Genomic DNA, 22923 nt, shown 5'->3' with positions numbered 1-22923 from the left:
CCTGAGAATTCTTTTCACAAAACAAAGCAACCAGCTTCTGGACATTTGCAGAATGTAGACGTGCGGATTGATGGACCACCTTTTTTCGACCCTTTATGACGCTCTTAAAATGTAAGGAATACAGAGACAACCTACTGACTTAGTGATTGAGTACTATGGTAGCTTTAACGCAGAGAGAGAACGCAGAGTGGTATGGTAGTTCAAAGCAGAATTTTACTCGGGAGTGCAATCAGTTTAACCCTCTTAGTTCAGTTATGGTGCACTGAACATATTTCAACGCACGAGGCACACTTATATTTTGAAATCTGGCCATGATGAAGTAAATAAGGTCGCTACTACATTGAAGACAGATACCTATTTTAAACTTGCCAGAATATTGTAAAAAAAATATTGCTTGAGCATGTAATGTGCTCGGGATTCCAAAATAGAAACTATCCTTCAGAGAAAAGGGTAAAGTAAAATCATTAATTTTCCAATTAACACTATCTCCATCTATTTGAACCAACGGCTATGCCATTTTAATCCACCTTGATTGTTTTGAATGAATTTTTCGAAAAAGCATTTCTCCGAGTTTTATTAACTCTTACTTAATTAATGCTTAAACTTATCCTGTATTATGGGTGATGTTGTTACATTACTGCACATCATCACGACCGTCAGTTTTCAAAAGAGCTTTCAGCTATGCCGATTTAAATGAAAATTGTGATGTGGCAAACAGGGGCGCAGCAATCTCTCTCCCTTTGGGAGAGGTAGGGGAATGGTTAGGAGGTGGGTAAAATCATGAGCTTGGGGAGGGAGGGCCAATTTCTCCACGCCACCCCCGTTGTTGCGCCCTTGGATCATATATGTGGCTAGATAAAAATTTTCTCAGATTTATTTTTCAATGGGAGGTAGTTTCATCATCTCTAAATATACTTCTGCACACAGTTCTAAAAAAAAGAGCGCAGTTGCTTGGGATGAAGACGAAAGTAAGGAAAAATTCTCGTTTTTTCCACCGGAGAATGTTCTCCAATTCTCCCTACGTTTCGAGCAGCGGCTCGCCGATCATCCTCAGGGGATCTTCTGAATGCATAGCTACTTGAAACTTGAGGAAATATGGAGAACATCAACCGGTGGAAAACTCGAGAAACTTTCCTGCACCTGATAAGACGGGAAAACCTACGATTATACACGACGCAAATAATTTTGCGTATCGGGAAGATTCCATTAAAATGTGATCCATATCTCTGCAATGAATTTTTCTCGGGATTCCGCTCGGGTTAAAAACTCCATTTTCGCTTTTGGAACTGGGAGGTGAAGGAGGAAATTGGAATTCGACTGACTAAAAGAAAAATTTTTAACCGAGGCCAAGGGTTCCACCTCAGATCATGGATGTCAATCATGAAGCGCATCCACCAATTGCATTCGGCTTGAACCCAAAGCATATCGTAGAGTAGTCCGGTTGTTTGATCCCGCTGAGCCAGGAAGGCCGCGCGGTTCGTCAAAAACTGCTACGGGCGTAGAGGCAGCATTACGCAGATGTTAAGCGAATTAGGCTGGGAGCCGCTGGAGTCTCGGAGGTTGCGCGCTTGGGTTAGAGTGTTCGAACAATTGAGAAGGGATATCTTTAAGAGCGACATGGAGAACATAAAACCAGAGCCCCACTACATTTCCAGGTCCGACAGAAGATAGAAGTTCGCCGAACACCGTTGAATACATCTGATAAATTAGGACAGATATTTTGCCGAAAGGATAGACATGGGAAATCGGTTTTCCTTCGACCCATAAAGGACGTAAGTAAATGCTAGTCCTAAATTCGTTAGAGCATTACCTTTTTATATGTAAATGGCTGGTGTTCTATCACCCCCTGCCACACGCCTTTTTAGGCGGCTTGCGGGTTAGTATATAGATGTAGATCCCTGCATCAGATTTCCCTGAAGGCGATGAGCGGAGCGCTCTTTGAAACGTTGGCGGCGATGAAGTTTTTAATATGAGCGAAATTCCGAGAAAATGTATTGCTCATCTATACCGGGAAAGAGCTTCTTCATATATCCACATATGGGCGTACCCAGCGAGGGGCAGCTGCCCCCCCCCCCCCAGAAGCAATAATCGCAAAAGTCTTTAAGCAAAATCAGTGCTGAATTGAAACGAAAGCGCATTCAATACATTTTCTTTAAACCCACGAAAAATGATATGTATTAGTATAAGATATGTAACTAAAATAAAACTATTTTTTCAAGGAAATAATCTCATAAACCAATGTCACAACTTGTTTTTCCCCCTCCCCAAGACCATGCCTTGCCCACCCCTAGACCATGGCTGCTCCCTTAGATATGATCCTGGATCCTGGGTATCCACATATCTGATTTACGGGGGATGCTAACCCCAAAATCAAATGTTGCAATACCGGCCTGTCTATCTACCGATTCGATCGATGGATTTTTCTTCCTCATAGGAAAATCCACTAGGATTGGTAGAATATTAATTGCGTTTCATTTTATTTCGCTGTTAGTAGGGCCCGCCCGCCTTTGTGACGGTGCGGGATTCCTCGTCCCTTCCCTTCCTTCCCTATCCCCTCCCTGGAGGCGTCGCGTCGTCGGGCTCTCACCGCGGCGGCGCCTCCTTCCTTGTGCCTTCCCGTCCTTCCCCTTCTCGGTGCAGAGGAGAAAAGCTCGCGCTTACAGTCCCTGCCCCAGGAGTGTATCCCCGCGAGCCCGCCCAAGGGTTTCGTTTCCACAGCCCGCCTGTCTCCCTTCCTCCCCCGGTTGGTGCACTCATGGTGGCAATGTAAGTTTTGCTTGCTTTTCAAAATTTATTCACGTACATTCAGTAAAAACTCTCCAAGCGGCCAGTTTTCCCGGACAGGAATGAATCCCACAATCATACTGGCATAAAATGACCATTACTCAGAGACCCTAAGCAACTCCGAACGGCCATCTCCACTATATCTCAAAACTAAGAAAAATTCCAGGCATTATACGAAAAAAGAAGTCAAACCTTAAACCTTTAATATTACAAAAGAGGATCCTCAAGTCGGCCTCTAAATGTGCTGTCACCTACCGCGAATTTAAATGGGTTTACAGAAGTTGCCACTCGCGTCGCTGACGGACAAAGTGATCCGAGCTTCACCAGGAAATAAGATGTAATAATAATGGATGTTAAACGAAATATATTTACATGATTACGTGATCTATCAAATTCATAACTTTTCAGTCCTGTTCCTCGCAGATCCAAATATTACACTGCTAAATATAGGAAGAAAGCGGAACGCATTTCACTCATCACCGCGCCGCGGACATTTTTGAAAGCCGATTAAAATGCGACCGAAGTGGCAGCAGCTTTACATAACAGCGTACTGCTTTTATTGGTGTTTGCTCTTCAGTCCTTACACTTGCCCGGGGGGAATTGAGACTGGCGCGCACGGAGGTGGAAGTCTGGGGTATCGAATTTACGTGGCGGCGAGTAAGGAGAGGCGATGCTGATGGTCGGGGTCCTGGTCGTACCCGGTTCGAGTGCCACACGAGTCGTCGTTCGAGATCTACCGCAGCTCCCGCGTCAAGGTCCCGAAGAGTCCCCGGAGGAGAATCGCAGAAGTCCCCGAACGACGAACTCGTTCATACCAAGCACTAACACACCGCACTCACTACTGTACTGCCTAAAAACTCTCCGCGGGACAGATTTTCTGCCCTATATATCTAGTTCCTGGGGGTTACGGGTGGTAGGAAGGGGGTAGGAGCGGAGGGGGGGGGGGGGTGTGTGACCCCAGTGCATGGTCCGAATTCTAAGAAATGGTCCTTGGACCCGCGCATAACAGGGCGGGAAAAGTAGCGTCACGCATCCTTTCCCGCCACGCAGAGTATCTTCCGATCACCACATCACCCTTCAACACACTTAGATGTAGATGAATGTGAGAGTGGAGAAGATGAAACCGAAATTGAAACAACCGAGTTGAGCGTAAAGGAGGGAATTGGTTCACTCATGTAGTTTAAATACTTATACCAAAATTCGTTAAGTAGCACAATGTCATTACGGTGGAATCATACGAAAAGCTGCAAAGTTGTACACAATATATTTTGATGGAATGGAAATTTCGCCGACTAAAATAAATACAGTCGCCAGTTTTTTAAAGAAATAAATATAACGGTTAACCGAATATGTAAACAAAGGTCGTTAAAAATAAGATATAACCCATGTATTGGAAATGCTCATTTTTATTTTGTAATTTACATACCCCGAAATGCCCTCTTAGGCGACCACTCCCTAATACGGTATTTTTTCCAGGAACAAAAAGTGGCGGTGTTTTAGAGGTTTTGCTATGTTTTTGAGAAAAAGGAAAAAAAGATCCTTGACCCATCCTTAATGGGAGGAAGTGATGTATGAAAGCGGAGGGTGACTGTGTATTGTGTCCTTGGATTTCGTATCATGATGATCAAGTGACCTAAAGAAAGCGCGCCTTTTGCTAGCGGCCGCAATGCGGGTGAAAGTTAAGAGATGTGCTCATCTGATGGAAACGTCGGCGCTGGAGATTTCGCGCGAGTCTAGCTGCAGTGAAATGCGACACGACCATTCTGAAGGCAGTGAGGCACTGAGCATTTATCGAATATCCTCGCGTGGAGAGTTCTAGGATTCAGCCTCGCGGATGCGAAATAGCTGAAGGATGGAGTTTCAGACACTTGGGAATTTTCAAATATCGAGTCTGGAACTGTTATGACGACAATGGAATACATTTCGTGCCAATTTTGCTCCACTCAATACTTTCGCTAAAAGTATTTAAATTTGCTATGAATCTTGGAGTACTAATTTTATTCATGGTGTTTAAGTTTGCCTCTTAATATTTTTGAGCCAAGTACACATTGTTCGCCATTGTCATGTGATGCATAAAATATGTATGCATAAATTCATCGACTAAAGCTTTATAAAATGAGATATTTACTCTTTTTTATTTTACTCTTACATTATGAAATTTCAACGGTAAAAAAATCGGATTTGCTTAAAAAATTTATTCCTTGATACACGTGCCACGTTTATAAATTATGTTACAATTATTCTTGTTTACTTATTTTCCTATTGTGAATAGGGCCTGTCCTCTTTCATGCTCTACTCAACTTCCAAAAACCATTGCTCCGTGTATAGCTTCTAGCTTCTATAGCGACTGATCAACTTTGAGCAGAGACTATGCAAGTATTTTAGAATGGTTTTTTCATTAATAACGACCATTGGTGTAATAATCCTTGTTCAGAGAATGTAGATTATTCAAAGCTGCAATTTAAAAAATAACACTTATTCAAATTTTATCCCCCGACCCTGGCCTCAATTTCTTACAAATAAATTTCAAATTTACTCCAATTACAATAGTTATTTACCAACAACTCAACAAGCAGTATGGCAATGTCCCTCCGTTTATTTTTATTCTGATTTTTCAATATGCAGTAAAGTTTGCTTCAGTTTTTGCTGCAACATTTTTATTCTAGTTTTTCAAAAGTTTTTCTTATTCTAAGTAGGTACCTCGTCGCCGTGAGTATATGTAAAAATTTTGATTTTCGATCGCAAATTTTAGAAAAAAAAGGTGGAAAGCCCAATTCCTTATCGTCAGTCAATTAAGTACTATCAGAAAAGAATATTTAAAATAAAAAAGGTGTCAGTTAAGTATGACGTCTTATCTTCTTATTATGCTCCTCGTGGAGCGGAAGTTAATGCTATTTTAGTGAAGATTCCAAAATTTACCAGCGATCATAAAAATTAGCCCTTTCATTTCATATTTCCTTGTTGTCATTTAAAAAATCGTGCATGCGTGCGGAAGAAGTTTTCATTAAAAAATGTAGTATGATGTTACGATAAAGCATGCTTCTATTTCGCATTTTAGTTTTCACGCAAATTCCTTAAAAGGGAATTTCTTTTATTTGCTCTTCGATGCTAGTTTTTCGGTGGAAACTCAAACTCAAGTCTTTCGGTTTTTTCTCAAGCGTGGTCACTCAACTGATGCGAAAAAGCGTTTCGCCTCCGCAGCGATGCCCTCTAGCCCAAAGTTTAATTATCCGGGACCGGAATCATCCTACTTTCTCTCTTGATACGGCTTCCTCACGACTTTCAAGGTTATCGCCGTGTTTGAGGGAGTTTCCGTGGGCACTGAGCAAAACCAAGCGATGCCACTCCCGCTTTCAGATGAGAGCCGTTCGATAGATGAGCTTTTTTCTGCTATCTTAGTTTCGAGATAGGGAGATGTATCGAATCATGCCGCTTAGGATATTCGATAGGGATCGATCGGTTTCACGTAACGTATAAGGTTTCAGTGGTGTTCAGTCCTCTCATGAGGCTCCACGTCGAACCCAAGTTAATTTTTCATGAATGTTCTTAAATTTACCATCGTTCATGATGAAGAACACATATGGTAATGTCCACACTTTTTAATTCAACCTTTTAAGGTAACCTTGAAAATGGCACAATGTGTTGAAACCATGGTTGGTTGTTGAGTGCTGAACGGATCATGGATGCATGGATATAGCGAACTTCCAAAAAGTCATGCTTCTAACGATTTTATTACCATCGTTCTTAAAAATTGGCTGTCTCACGTCATAATTTATTGTGAATTTCATTTAAAACTGCATTCCTAAGTTTAGGAGAAGTTAAAATATTTATTTCCTTTTAGATATTATAGTTAACCCTTCTAACGGTACTTTAATGATCGTTTTTTTTTAAGGATTGGTTTTCTATGTTAAAATTGGTTAGAAATTGTTTAGGACTTCGTGCCTCTCTCAAGGGTTATGCTGCACACTCATATTTTACGCAAAACAGTTATTATTACATCAGCATTGCATTTTTCGCTTCCGAGATGTTAATTTATGGAGTAAAGGTGAGTGTTTGTGGCTGTTATCGCAATATTCTTCCTATTTACCTTCAGTTTTTCAGATATTGGCGTAGTATAAGCGAAATAGAGTGAATTTAGCGGCTGAAAAAGGGACTGAACGAATTTGAATAAACCTAGACCTTGCCTGGATAATGAATGGAGTGAAATCTTCTGGAATCCTGCCATCGGATTGATGAATGTTTATGCTGACGTCACTCTAGGCACTCGGTTTAATGATTGAACTTGCTGTAACATTGCTCCGAAAATCAAACATACGGTTCCGAGATTTCATTGAGGTCATTGACTAATTAATTCGGATGCTAGTGTCTTTCCATACTGACTTGCGCTCAAGGACGTAATAAATACCTTGATTGGTCGCCTCCCAGGATAGCTGAGCAAGCAAGAAGAAATTGTAAAGGATTGAATATGATGAAATATTTCCTTATTTAATTCTTTAATTAAATTTGTAGAAAAGCGGATATTTGGACAGTCAGATTTATCTCCTCTCCTTGCATAAAACTTTTTATGGCACATTAATACATTTTTTTATGGCTCTTTCTAACAATGGAAGATAAAATTCGTCATCTGCCTTACTTCATTCTAGCTTTCACTCGTGTTGTGGGACGAATGCCATGTTTCAACTTACTTTTTAAAAGCATGGAGATTTATTTTCTGCATTGCTGTTATGAAAACAGGACTTGGTTGCCGATATCTTTCTTATATCCATATAAATCTCTGATATACATAATTGAAGTAATGAATCAGTAGGAACGAAGAAATGATATAGATTCAAATTGACTTATCTGTGATTTATTGACTGCACACAAATATTTCCTGTTTGATTTATGGCTACTTCATCATTATATCCATTTCAATTATCTTTTAACTATCCTTTGTGCATTGATCGTTTTTGGGTCGTTAACTGAGTAAAACTACTATCAACTATCTTTTGAAGCATTTTTATTGCATAGATGTTGCAAAAATTTTCTATCCTTAAATACCACGAGTGATTCACCAGAATATTGAACAAATATTCTTTTACGAGTTGCTCGTAGATGAACGGATTTTATTTTGCTTACTTTTTGAACGACTGAAAATCATAGTAAATGGCTAACATCTCAAATTTGACCAATTTTAATTTATATTTTGCGTAACCTTCTTGAGATAAATTTTACGTTCCAAAAATATTGTGGCTGTGTCAATGCTGTTATTATATGGTGATTTAAAATTTAAAAGCACATTTTTTCATATTTTAAATTCCTCTTTCACCATGTTTTAACTTTAAGCCATTATTGACCAAGAATCTCTTATATATAGACAAGTTACAAATGATTTTTTTCACTCACCCCAAAGCTTCCGGATCCCCATCTTGGGCTGTATCCGTACCAGCGATCCAAATGTTCGAATGATCTCACAACACTCTTGAAGAAAAAAGTTTCAAAAAATATTTCTTAGTGTTCTGTCACCAAATCAAAACTACGAAGATGCACTTCTAGCTCATTGCTTTATTTCTCTCAAATCGTAGTTGGAATCCATTTATCGTGTGCTCGTCGAAGATATGAAGACACGTTGGCCGTAATGGAATGCGATTGAAAACGGCGGTCTTCTTTAGCTAATTTCTTTGAGGTATTCACTCACTTTTTTATTTAGTGATAATTATAAGCACCTAGGTTGATTATAAAGCTATCAAATATATGCGTTCTTGCTGATTGAGTATCATCTCCCTATTGTTTCCCAATGTTTTTGTTTATTTACAATCAATTTTATGTATACGAGCAGCTCCCCCGGGTTAGGTATAGCTGCAAATGTCCGTCTTGGAAAATATAAGAAATGGGATGCGGGAAGACAGGCGAGTCCACCTTCTAGAAGTCTAAAGGCCCTATGAGTGATGAGAATCACTGGTCCGTCTCTGTCGCTTTCAGGATCACTTCAGTGCACGTTGGCTTTCAGCGGAAGAAGTTGTCCAAGTCGGTCATCCAGTTCATTGGCAGTGCGAGTAGACGACCTGAAAAGTCATAGAAAAAAATTCTTGTTAGTTTTGTGGAGTTTAAGTGAAAAAATAGGTATTGGCGGAGATTAGGGCGTATTTTAAACGAGTATATGAGAAACGAGAAACGATTTTGGGACATGAAGACATAAATCATGGTGGCTTCCCCTAATCTACCCCGATTGAGTGAATTTCACTCGCCTGTTGGTTAGATAAGTGGGAGCTCTACTCTCACCTTCACCTATTAACCTTCGGGATCGATACACTACCAGACGATGTAAGTTTGGATAAAATATATTTCCATATCTGGCTCTTTCATTTCGAATTTGAATATTAGAATTTTAAATTTCCTATTATCATGCATACTAAATTAATTTGTGGTAAATATCTGAGTATCGTTAACGTTTCCTATTCAATTAATAATTTACTCAAACACCTAAGATTTTGTATGCTCAAACATAAAATAAAGCACGTTCCAGATATTTCCGAAAGACGCTGAGCGCTTAGTCACGGGTTTCATACTTTCATGGGATTTCTTCTCCTGGTAGAAATAATGTTTTGCAAAGACGATCACAATATCCGCATCTAAGATTGTACTTCCATTAGACCGTTTTTTTCTCTTCTTTCTTCAATTAAGTGCACTATTTTGCCTGGCGGAGGTCAACGGTGCATTCGGCATGCACAATTTTTTCCTCTTAATACGTATTTAGAATAGCGCTTATGCTTAATTCAGTACGTACACCAACTTGGGGAATAAATTGACTTTCACTCTGAACTTAGAAGACAGAAATGTAAGATGAGGTTATTTTTATAAGTCACCTACATATCTCAATAAGATCCAGTGACTATATGGTTTTAGCTACTAGAATCTGAAGTGGTCCGGCATTTTAGAGCTAAGTATTCAATTTGATACAGAATATGTGATTTTTTATCGAGGAATCCTAGTTGGTTTTTGCGTCGTATGTACGAAGCTTATTTAGAGATAGGTTTTGTGAAATTTGAGGGGGATTTTCTTCTTCCTACATTGAGAAAACAGGTTTGGGTGATACACCCTAAACCCCTTTGGTCGTGGAGGTTTGGATATGCTAGACGACGTCAGAACTAATTATTTAGATGTGAGAACCAAAGGCAAGGAGTGTCACTCCAAACGCGTCTAGTCAAGGTAGTTTGGGTGGGAGAACCAAAGTTGTAGTTGGTGCACTCTGCTGGGTTAGTTACAAAATCTAAATCTATAGTTGCGCTCACTGGTGGCGCTCTTAGGAAGCTCTATAGCTTCCCCTGTCCCTTCCTTTGCCTATTCTATTCCATCTGGGAAATGCCTGCTGGTATTCTCAGTGTACTCGGTGTTTAGGAGCGATCCGAAGTGATCTTATTTCTTGAACGCGTCTCCAATGGAACCTGTCGGTTACTCTTTTTCTTAGTTGAGGATGAGCGATCTCATGCGTGACTCTGACCACCGGATATAGAAAGGTAGCATGTTAGCACCCTGAGAGCGCAATATGATAGCTCGTTTCCGCCTTGCAGCTCTTAAAACCTCCGATAAAGAGAGTTTTGTTCCCTCGTGAAGAATAGGGTGGTGTCCTATTATTTTTATTGCTTAAATCGAAAGATTATTACTCCTGGAGTACGCATTTCACGCTTTTAGATTTTTAAATGACGATATCTATTTTTCGCGATTAAATGAAAAGTGAAAATTTTCAAGCGCGCGAAAACGCGACGGCTAAGTATGAATGCCGGGAAATCTCCGTGTGACGTCGTTCTGGTTCCCGCTGCCGCAAGTGAGGTGACCTTGGGTCGCGCTGATACGACGCAGCATGCTAGCAGGTAGCAGAGTACCATGCTAGCTGGTAGCGCTTAGCTTAAATAAGGGTTATTAATACCTTATCAAACGAAGAAAACTTTCCGACATTAGCCAGTTTTAATAGGTGATTATTAAGACATGTTTCTCTGATCTCTGCGCCTCATGCATGCATTGGTTATCTCAGACGATGTAAAACTCCTATCTACTCATATAGAAACTAGGTCCTGTGACGTCACGTGGAGTGGCATCGCATGAGCGCCAATCTGGCCTTTTTCAAATGACGATTCCAGGAAAATAAATGTTTTGAGCATAGACGATAAGCTTGGGGCATTAAGGGCGCTACACACCTAAGCGGCCACGGTGTCAGCCTTGCCCGCTCAGAGGATATGCCCGGCACGCGGGTGCTGCGGCGAACATACTTAAGCGGCCTCGGAAACATGAAAATGTCAGAAAGAGCGACAAACCGACGAACCCTGAAATGGGGCGTGTTCATGAGCAACTCTCAGAGAAAAAAATTGGAAACCACGGGATCGGGAAAAAATTGACCCTTGCCATTCGTCTAAACCGGTATTTCTAAAACCAAATAATTTGTATATCATGAATACACTAATGGTGGGTAACGAGTCGCAATCAATGCCTTCCGTTTTCTTTGATGAAGGAAACTACCCTATTGTCGCGAGCGCCAAAAAAGTATCTATTACCGAAAGTTTATTTCCAGTTGTACAGGATTAACATGAAAGGAAGGTCCGGTTTCAGCAATTCATAGGCAGATAGTTGGGATAGGATGGCAGAAATAAAGAGTCTTTTATTCCGTCAAGAAGAATTGTCGCGAGTGCTAAAGATAACCTATTATCGGAAGTTTAATTCCAGTTATATGAGGTTAACATGATAGAATGGTGCGGTTTCAGTAATTCATAGGATGAAAGTAGGGGTAGGGTGGCAGAGATTTTTCAAAGGATGCTGCTTGAGTGCCTTGAGGGGGGCATTACAAGTGCAGCTCTCCTTCCGTTAAATGAAACGAAAAGTCAAGTCAAATCCGTCGGATGAGACGTTGAACTGTGGTCCTTTTGGCGCCTTTCGTTAGGAGTAAGCTAATGCCGACGCTGAGTTTTTCTCTTGTCGTGCGAAAAAGGGCGTGCGTTTAGAGATGCATTAAATATATAAAAAACACTATTTGAATCGACAAATTAAAAAAATTCAAAAGAATTTGCGGTAAGAAATTATTTTCTCATTTAATCAATGTTCAAAACCGCACCATTCTGTTATGGAATCCCTGTAGGATACTCCGAAATACTTGTAAATTTTATTTTTATTCCGTTTGCTTTTACGCAATGCCGGTGTATTGGTAAATTCCTTTCTACATTATGTGGCCGTGACTGTTTATAATACAAGCACTACTCCCGAATTAATGTTAGAAGCCTGTAATTGCTCAAAACTCATTGGAGGGTCGGCGGCGAATTGGATTCGTTTGCTCAGACTCGGTATTGCAAGTTATTAAAATAATTCGGTGGACAGCAGGAAACTGTGATGGATAAATGTCGATTTTTGGAGCAATCGATTTTTAATCGAAATGAAAAGCATAATGTTTCAACGAAAATCGAAATTTCAACCCTGAGATGGATTAATCGTAAACGTCGACGTTTCTTGAAAAAATACAATTCGTACAAAATAATGATTATTGTTCATTCGAAAAACACTCAATGTACACATTTGAGTAGTATAAAAAATTCCACTTAACCTATTCAGAATACATGATTGAATTAATGGTAAAAATTTACAATTACACGCACATTTAAGTTTTGAGATTATGAAGCGTAGACTTCTTCAGATTTGACTTTGACCCTTAAGATGCCTATGCCGGCGAGACTGCCGTCATGAAGATGAATCGACGCGGCGGACAACCCGGAAACCAAGATACGCCTACAAAGAGACTTATACATAGGTATATGATGTATATTTTGTCGAAGTTCATTGTATTTAAAATCACGATAGAATCCATTCGGTGAAAAACTATTAAAAAAAGAATTTTCTCGTCTAGAACAGTCCGAAGTTGAGTTTATGTCCATGTTTCGGTGGGGAGATGAGCTACGGGTAATTCCACGGATGGATAGCGAAGTGCTTCAGTAGTAATGGTCCACTGGCATTAACATCGGCGCCCACAGACACCGTGACTGTTACGTCAAACAATTGACCACTAAATGACTGACGAATAACCGAAGATTGACCAATAGCATCTGAACCATGAGTGACCAATAACGTTTTTGACCGTGTCAAAATTCAGGATAGTTCAAAGTTATAGTTTACGGAAAAATGCAAGGATGGTAGGGTAAGTGGAAGGTCATTTACAAATGTGAAAGGTACCATTGGTATGGTATTTGGAGGAGGCGACCGACAGATGAGGTCCTTAGCGCCCTGAGGGAAGGGTATGGAGGGAAGGGTGGAAAGAAACCCGGCGTTGGCATTACCCTGCTCTTAACGAAAGGTGCCAAGGGGACCACTGCTAAACGTCCCATCCGATGGACGAAGTGTTGCGCTTGAAATGTCCTCCACACAACACTCGAGCAGTGATCGGGCAATCTCTTGAAATTCTCTGCCACTGCCGGGATTTGAACCAGAGCCCGCCGGGTGGAAGGCCAGCACTCTAGCCACCACACCAACCAGATCCCCGAAAGGTGCCATTCCGGAAGCATAGTTTCACCTAGAGAGGCTATTCTGTGACATATCGCGAACACTTCAATGCATAATTAGGAAAATAGAATATCCTCATATATTCAAAGGTGGTCAAGGGGTACCAAAACTTCCCGAAATTTTTGTTATATATAGTTTATTTGTCAACTATCTTCCCTCCAAATGAACCCCCCGCAAAATTATTTCCTTTCAATGAATCGCGTTTCGATAATAGCATCGTTTTACTTGTAGCGGAGACTTTGTTTACATTTTTTTCTATTTAAAATTTTGTTTCCATTTTTTAATCCATTTACCTTCATAGCCCCATAGCCTTTAGTTAGAAAGAAGCGCATTAAAGGAGTTTACGGCTGGGGAAACTAAGAAAAAACAACTAATGATGATCAGAAACAACCATGCTCTAAACAGGGACCGCCTATCCACGCGGAATTCGAACCCGCGACCTTCGGTTTGGCAGGCGAGAGCTTCACTCCGCCACCACCGAATATTAATAACTTAACACTTACGAAGAAGAAGACGCTATTTTTTTAATTTCCTCAATTTTTTTGTAGCTGGGGGCTTCAGTATTCTCCGCTTTTTTCTCACTGCGAAGCCACCTTGAGCGCTCCTTTTCTACTTACTCAAATATTCCACTAAATTAGAAGACCCTCTTTTGTCCGCTATCTATTGTGGGCTATCGCTGCCAATCAAAAGCGTCCAATCGAAGAGTTCGTCTACCTGCGGGGCCATCGAGGTTTATATTTTACTTTAGTCATCGGATAAAGTAAATTTTAAGCCCAAAACTTAAGCAATCATTTTCGGAAATTCAAGACTTTTTAATAGCATCGATAATGATAATCATCCGCCTATTCGCGTTCACACGAGCATCGTTAATTAAAAAAAGCTTTTCGATACCTTGGCATCACTCTTTCAGCTAACTTAAAATGGAACCAGCATGCATTGGAAATGTGCATCATGGGAAATATAATTCTCTAATTATTGAAAATTCAAAATAAAAATTTACGCAAGAATTTCACTTATAAGTTCCCTCATTGATTTTTCAAATCATGGGCTATTATATACTTGTGTGTTACGATTTAACAACTGTTCTCGAATTTCGTATACAGCGATTAATGAACAGCGCTACATTAGATTTATATTCAGTCTCGATCGATTCGATTCTATGATCATGTTTCAGAGTACTTTGTTGCCTTAAAGTGTCTACCTCTTGGCTCCTCAAGGAACTACTTCCTTGGTTCTTTCTTCTTCTCCCTCTTTCACACTCATATACCTGAATACCTCTATAACCTATGCACCCTCAGAACTACTTTTACTCGAGCCAATGTAAACTTTCTCCACATACCCCAAGTCTGTACGAACCAGTATATGAATTTCTTCCCGATTATAGCATCCAAGTTTTGGCATTCATTTCCCCCTCAATAAAATGCACCTCCTTCCTGGAATCATTTAAGAGGAAATTGCACGAATATTTAAAACATTAGCAGTGTTCTTTTAAAATGTAAGAATCTTTTTGCTGATTAATTTCATGTTTTAAAATATTTCCATTCAATTACGCTAGTGCTTATGATATGCTTATTTCCTAATTATTGTATTTTGAGCAGAATGTTACCTTAACATATGGTTTTTGCTCTAATGGATTTCTCAAAGCATAAATAAAGCCATTAATTCCATTTCAAGCTTCATTTCATTGGCTAAGAGACGCTAGAGTAAAATCCCCGGCGTCGACTCCCATTTCCAAACCCATCGGAGCATAGGCGACCAACTGCTCGTTTCCCAACGACCCAGCCCCCCGTCGCCTCCTGAAACCTCGTTCCAGACGCCATAAACTGCCCCATTACGGATATTTTTTCATCATCCAGCGAGATTGGCGTCCTTGATGTTATCTCAGTGTTGTTAATGCTGGGACGAGGTGCTATGAGGGGGGGGGGGGGAAGGGTCTGTTGCCTTTCTCTTGGCGCCGGCTCTGTATCGTATATATCACTGACCTACCGTCTCGAATCGAGGCCACGCACTCGTTGAAAGGTGCGGAAGTGTGTCCAAAGGGTGGTGGTCTCGGAGGGCGAACGCTCGCCGCTTGCCCATGTGAGGGGAGCGAAGCATTTTCGGTGAAAGGGGAGGTTTCTCTTATCGTACTTGGGACTCCTCACCCTCTCTTCTATATTTCTCCCTCCTCCCCAGTGGCGTAGCCAGGGGGGGTGGTCCGGAGCCCCCCCCCCCCCCGAAATATGAAAACACAATTATTGTCATTCATAAAAGAAAACAAAATATTGAAAAATCTGGAATTTACAAAATGTTTCTATAACAAATTAAGTGTTTTCGATAATGAAAAGTGTTAAAATTAGTTTAAACCCATTACTTAGTGCCCGGTTTTTCAAAAATTTCCTCCCCTAGTTTTGGATCCCCCCCCCGGAACGAAATTCCTGGCCACGCCAGTGCTGCTCCCTCACGTCCAAGGTGGTTTGGGCGATTGACCCTTTATTTTTTTTATCCACAAATGTTCGTAAACGTTTGGAAACAATGTTTTGCGACGAATATTCTGTCCCGTGAAAGAAGGAGAAAAATCGAGAATTTAGTTTGTTTTGTTAGAGAAGTAGTTGGAAAAGTTTAGAAGAATTAGTTAAGGGATTAGTTTAGAGAAGAGAGTTTTACAAAGACCAAAATGTCGTGGAAAACATCAGAAGCGGGAGATTAAGATGGCTGGTCCACGTCCATAGAAGAAGTGAAGAATGAATGAATGAAAAAGTGTCCAATTATTAAACAAGTTCTAAAAGGAAAACCAGTAGGCGCAAGCGGTAGGAAGACAGAGAGTGCGCTGAGACGACGAAGAAAAGAAGGATATGATGTCAGAAGAACATGTCAGGCGATCGTAGAATGTGTGATAAATAATCTTGTGTATTTTATTCAATGGGGAAACATGTAGATGCAAATATGGGTACCCCCAGCGCAAACAGAAAACAATTTACAGATTATGTGAATGGGTTTGCGAATGTGGACCGCGAAGCATTCGGAGAATGGCTTTTATAGGGCGTGCATCCTTGAATGCCTACCATTTGAGCCTTCCTCAAGATTCCGTCTCTAGCCCATCGTTCTCGCCAATGTTTCACCCGGGCGTGCGAACTTCCGCTACTTCTCATCCCAGCGCCCTACGATTGTCAATTGTTTCCTCATTCTGAAACTCTGTGAAAACGTCCCAGGTTTTCCTTCGCATATACTGGCTCGGATATCAGTTCAGATGTATCGAATCAGTTGCATGTCTCAGTCCGCATTTTATTGTTTTCCAGTGATCTTTTCACCATATAAATTGAAAATTTGAAGTGTGATCTTTTGCGCTGTAAAGTTCAATGGCCAAATATGTAGCTGCCACTGTAATTATGATTGAGTAGAAAAGGTTCACATTTTTAAAATGAGAAGTCTTGAAATTTAATTTCTCCCAGGAGCAGCTCTGGGTTAGAAAGGTTAAACTGGCTGAACTGCCACTGTGATTTCTCTCGAGAAAAGAACTTTTTTTATGTAAACACACGCCATTAGAGAAGGGTATAGGCAAACGGAGTGATTTTGCGAACATATGTCAGCGATAAAATGTAATCAAATGGGTTGGTAGAATTTACTATCTATTCGATATGTGTATGAATAATGTGTAAACTTTTAATAAATTAGTGTATTTTTTCTTAAATTCAGAAAATTTTGCACCCCCTTGCGATTGCATAATAAGAGTCATTCGTAGCAATATTTATGAATTTTACTTTCTGGTGATTGTTTTTTATCACCATTATATCTGTTTTCCACGTGTAAAAGTGAATGAGACCATATTGCATCCACACGCTTGCCACGTCGCCGTAAAGTTTTAAAACATCATTTCATGAGACCTGCCGGCATTCTGATGTTGATATATTACCGTTCAACAAAGTGGAGGTCTCCCATAAATTTGGGTTGCACATTCAACTCATAAAGGAAGCCATCTTATCTATCATTTACATCTTTCGCTCTTCGTTCAGTCTTTACATTTTATCCATCGGTGATGATTAGCATCGAGAAGTATTATATGAACTAATTGACGTTAACAGCAGCGAAATATTTAATTAATTATCATTTGATGAAGAAGATAGAAAGCCTAATAATAATTGTAATAAGTCTGATAATGTTTCAAACAAAGATTTTACATAATGCTAGCAATTGAACTTAAAAATGTAATTTTTGTCCAACGTTCCTTCATCCACAGGACTTGCCATTGGTCACTTATAGATGTAAGTTATACCAATAGTAAAGAATGAAAATGGTTAATTTAAAGCCATTGGGATGTTTAAAATACCCAAATATTACTTTAAATTAATGTCAATGGGTACGGTTGAAGTTTTTGCTGTTCATTATTGATTTAAAGCGGGTCAGATCAATTAATATCATATCCTGACATTTCTTATCACTTCTTATGACCTGGAAAATGTTTATTGTAATAAATTTCAACGTGTACTAAATATAGACCTCGTCACAAAACCAAAAATCCTACTACTGACTCTGTTGATGAAGTTGCCTAGTGAGTTGTTGAATTCAAATATTAATATCTAGATATTTTAGTTCCTGACTTAATTAGAATATTTATTCAAAGTGATTGCCATTTTCATCAGTTTTCATTAGTTCACTTTAATACAATCACACGATTTGGCTCCTCAGACCGAGTGGAGGTGCGTATGTAACATAGAAGCGACGAGCTGGATGGAAAACTAGTTGGTCGCCCATATATGGCTTTTTCTGTTTCAATATTTTGCTTCTTAATACTCACATGATGTCTTGTCCCCGAGGAGTTTCGCATTTTCTTCTTAAGGAACGGAATAGCGAGTAGCAGATGAAAGGGATGGTGCTTAATGGAAAAACCACCTTCTCCGGCCAATCATCTGGTTTTTATGCCGCTTAATAACTCTCGTAAAAGGTAAGCAAATTGGAAGTGAAAGGCTTCACTGTTTCAAGTTACGAAATAACTTCACGATGCATATTCCGCGTGTTCTTGTTCTGAATTTTTACTCACTAGTCACTCAGCTTGACTTGTCATCAGTATACAAAACTGTTCAGTAGTTTACATATGTTACAGAAAGGTAATAATTTAAGAGCTCCATAGTATCAATTTTTTAGATCATTGCCTTGAAGTTTGCTGTGACTACAGATCTTTTCCATTATTGTGATTTTACGTTGATGTGTGTTGCGCATTGAAAAATTGTGGTATAAATCACTTGGCTCTATTTATTGTACAGCCGAAGGTCAACATTTTCCAGCATCTTTCACAAGCTGAAGGAATGTTTTTTTAATTGATCTAGTGATATTAAATGATTGATATTGAATTTTCATGGTTATGTTAAAAATTTCCGCTGATCTTACGTTGAGACAATTGAATTTTGTCATACCATGGCTCGAACCCGTTTACTTTTTTGCCTGACTTTCTTTATCTCTGATCGTTACTTGATCGGTTATACCAGAACTCAGGAAAAAAACCCAGATATAATGATGAAATCGTGCAAATAGTGTCACCAAGTATCATGATAGAGTGGCCTCCTGAGATAACTGCAGGAGTAAAATTTATGTATTTATTTATTTAAAAAACCCTGTTTCGGCCATTGGAGTTTTTTCGTTTCCCAGTTGACCTTGAGGCCGGAGAGCTCACTTTTTTATCTATTGTAAAATTGTGCGAAAAAATCCACAGAGAAAAAATCATTCGCCTCGATATAGTCCGGTATAGTTCACAAATTTCCACAGGGAAGAATGACGCCTCGGTAGCTCGGACGGAGTGGACGTGTTTCGGAGCTATCTGTGAGTCAGCGACCGAGGTTTTTTTTCCCGGCGATCGAGCCCTTGATCGCCGGGAACGTGGTTTTTGCGTTCCCGGTGGAGTGCTTTGCCTTTCGGTTGAAGGCAAAAGCTTTGTTTTTTGTGGGTTCGCACCCCTGTACCAGGGGTGTGCGGACAGTGTTTCGTGTCGGTGTACGCAGAGCGAGCCGTCACAATGCCAGTTGAGAAGAAGAACACTCTCCGTGTCAACATAGAGAGTGTGAGTGAGGCGCCATCAGTCCTTGAGGTCCACCAACTGCTCGGTGGAGACCTCGGGCTGAAGACAGAGGAAATATACGGAATCAGGCTGGGTCCGGCAAGGAAGTCGATCTTCGTCAAAGTCAAGCAAGAGACTACCTTCGAAAGGATTATGGTGAAAGCGGGTGAAAAATTCCAGTTCCCGACCAAGGGCCCCCAAAGGTTCTCTTGGTGGTGCGAGTCTATTTCCGAGAGATATACGTACGTTAAAGTGTGTCAACTACCCTTCGAGGTGTCACGTGAGCAAGTGGAAGCTGCATTGTCCAAATATGGAAAAATATTCGCGTATGTGGAAAATAGGTGGGCCGGCGATGGGTTACACCAGGGCACTTTGACGGGCACTAGGACCGTTAAGATGTCCCTCACTGAAAATATACCAAGTGTCATTAGTATTGAAGGTGAACGCGCTGTCATTCATTACGACGGGCAAAAGTTAACGTGCTCAAGATGCGGGAGTGAAGATCATTTGAGGCTACAGTGCCCCAAAACGAAGGCGGGACCGTCATACGCTAATGCACTTAAAAATTCTGGCGGGGGGGGAGAAGATGAGAACGACGAGGAGAGGATGGACATCCCAGTAGAAGACGGGGGGGTAGTACACGTGGCGGAGGAGACGCCCAAATCGGTTGAAAGTGGGGGCAATGTTTCGCAAAATAACGGCGAAAGTGCTGTGAGTGCAACAGAGGGGGTGGAAGTGAAGAAAAAGGAGAAAAAGAGAAATAGGCAACGTAAGAAAAATATATCCAACGGCATAAACAACGACAGCAATGTGCTTGTTTCCTCAACCGAGACGGACACGGAAGAAGCAGTAGTGTTGGAGAGAAATGTTGTAGTGAAGGGGGGAAAACCCGATAGTAAAATTGTGGAAATCATAAGTGAAGGGGAGGGAGGAAATGTTTTAATGAATGCCTCAGGCACTGTGGTTTCGACCGAAATCATGGATTTGAGGGAGGGAGGTTGTGATGACAATATGAAAGTGCTGGAAGAAGAAAAAACGTCCTCGGCCGTTGGGGGGGTGGGAGGGGAGGGAGTGTTTTCTTCCTTTCTTACACAACCAGGTCCAAGCAGGCTGTGGTCGCAGCGAGACGACGAGGAGATGGGCTCTAGTGATAACGCGGCCCTCACCCCCTCAGAGGATGACGAAACGAATAGAACTGCAGCCGCAGTCGCGAAAAAACTATTTGGGAAGGACCTCACACAGAAAAAGAAAAAGAAGTGGAATGACAGGCTTAGAAAACGAGGCATCAGAATCCAGGGTGGTGAGCACAAAAAGGAATAAAAAAATCGTCCAATTAAAAAAAAATAAAAAATTATGGATAATAATTCCTCCAAAGTCTTTGTAAATCTAACGTTAATTAATTTAAATAGCTCTTGCTTTGCTTTGATTATAACTATGCATTTAAATTGTCAAATAACCCTTGCTTTGATAATCAGAGTTGTTTTATATGAACCATGCCGAGGGCCAGACTTTACTTTCATTCCTTACTTTATAAATTTGAACATTTTTTCTCTTGAATATTTTTCTTTAAATACCGAAGCTGTCATGCAAACGGTTTCTATTTGTTTCCCCAACATTAGAAAGAACTTTTTTCAAATACAACAATGAGTACCTCTCCAAGTAAACGAGAGATAACGGTGGCGTCACTGAATGTGGCCAGTATTACGAATAACTTAAAAATCAATGTTATTAAGAATTTTATGTACAATGATCTAAAAGCAGACGTCATCTTCATCCAAGAATACAAAGAATCGACTGCTTGGCAGAGCAAACATTATTGTATATTTGGCAATACTGATGGCTCCTCTCTAGGTACAGCAATTTTAACTAAAAAGTCTTTAGAGGTAACAAATGTGCGTCGTCATGCCTCCGGGAGGATAACTGCACTGCAAATCGGGGACACGCACTTTATTAACGTATATGCCCCTGCAGGAGGTGGGATGTGGAAGGACATGCGAGAGTTCCTGGCAAGCGAAATTCTGCCTTACGCATGCCTTTTCAAGGACAAGGCTATAATGGGGGGAGATTTCAACGCTATATATAGGAGGGAGGACAGCTCGGCAAACAATACGCAAATACGATACCCAATAAACAAGACATTTAAAATTCTAGTCAGCAATATGGACGCAATAGACACCGGTAAAAATACAGCTCAAAACAGATTACAATTTACCAGAATAGGTACACACTCGAAAACCAGAATCGACTACATATTTATATCACAGAAACTAAAAAATGATTTAATTCAATATAGTACGACCCCTATTGCCATTTCAGATCACCACGCAATTCACATTAAAATTAAACTGGACCTTGTTACACAGAGGACATACAATAAGAAGGAACAAATTTGGCGCGTAAATACCAACTTACTAAAAGATGTAACATTCTGTAAAAAGGTTGAATATGAAATATTAAGGCTCTCAAACCACGCTCTTAGCGAAAAAGACATTTTAACCTGGTGGGAACAGATATTTAAAGCAGGTATTATAAAAAAACTTAAAAAACTAACTAGTGATTATTATAGAGAGAAAAATGAAGGAATAGCATTTTATAGAGAGGTGCTTCAACAGCTGATAGATTCAAATTGCAGGACACCCAGTGTAAATTTCGAAATTAAAGAACTAAAAAAAGAAATTTACAGACGGGAGGTGGAAAAGCTTGCCCCGAGGGAATGGGAGAGAGGGTACGATACGAGTGAATCAGAAGCTCTGACTTTGGAACAAATACGGATATTAATAAAAAATGCGAGTGGAGGTGAAGTGGGAGGGCTAGTTGACTCCGAAAAGCGGCTCGAGGAGGCGACGAGCTTTTACAGTCGACTTTATAATCAGTACGGGGTATGGGAAGACGGAGATGGGCCGCCTATCCCCCCCCTCCCCAAGCTCAACCCCGAAAACACGAAGAGCTTCGAGGCAACGATCACAGTAAACGAAATAGACGATGTGAAGCTAAAGCTGAAAAAGGGAAAGGCTCCAGGGGAGGACGGTCTGCCTAATGAGTTCTATCTCACATTTTGGGAACAAATGAAACCTATTCTATGTGCAGTCTTTAACGCCATCTTAAAAAATGGGGAAATGTGTGAGCGGATGAAAAATGCATTAATCACACTGGTTCCCAAAAAGAGAAACGCGAAGCACCTTACTGAATTTCGGCCAATCTCTCTGTTAAATACAGACTATAAGATATTAGCCCATATTGTCGTCCAAAAAATGACCATGATAATGAATGGCGCAGGCCTAGAGAATCAGTTTGGAGTGGGAGAAGGGAAATCCTCAATTGACGCTTGTATTTTAATCCGGGACATTATTCTAAGTAGCATGCCAGAAGAGGAAAACTCACTATATATTTTAACTATTGACCTAGAAAAGGCTTTTGACAACATCAGAACAGAATGGATTTTTAAGATTATGAGAGAAAAACATTTTCCAGAAGGAATTATAAGCATGATTAAAACGCTTTATCATGAGATTACATCTCAAATTAAAATAGGGAACAAATTATCCGATCATTTTATGATTAAAAACTCAGTCCGACAGGGGTGTCCGTTGTCTATG

At 40.3% G+C, this 22923-nt stretch overlaps 1 protein-coding gene across 2 annotated transcripts in view; it reads right to left on the bottom strand.

Annotated features, from left to right (window-relative positions):
- The window catches only part of LOC124163698, a 186377-nt gene that overhangs the window by 151469 nt on the left and 11985 nt on the right, over nt 1-22923 (bottom strand). For both annotated transcript variants that reach the window (XM_046540764.1, XM_046540765.1), the window contains exon 2: nt 8170-8828. In XM_046540764.1, the coding sequence (XP_046396720.1) occupies nt 8170-8191 (22 nt within the window). In that variant the 5' untranslated portion in view covers nt 8192-8828. The remainder of the gene's footprint in view (nt 1-8169; nt 8829-22923) is intronic.

This window comes from Ischnura elegans, chromosome 8 (genome assembly GCF_921293095.1).
Source record: "Ischnura elegans chromosome 8, ioIscEleg1.1, whole genome shotgun sequence".
Lineage (NCBI taxonomy): Eukaryota > Metazoa > Arthropoda > Insecta > Odonata > Coenagrionidae > Ischnura > Ischnura elegans.
Note: the sequence above shows the minus strand (reverse complement) of the source record. Positions and strands in the feature narration are given on the sequence as shown.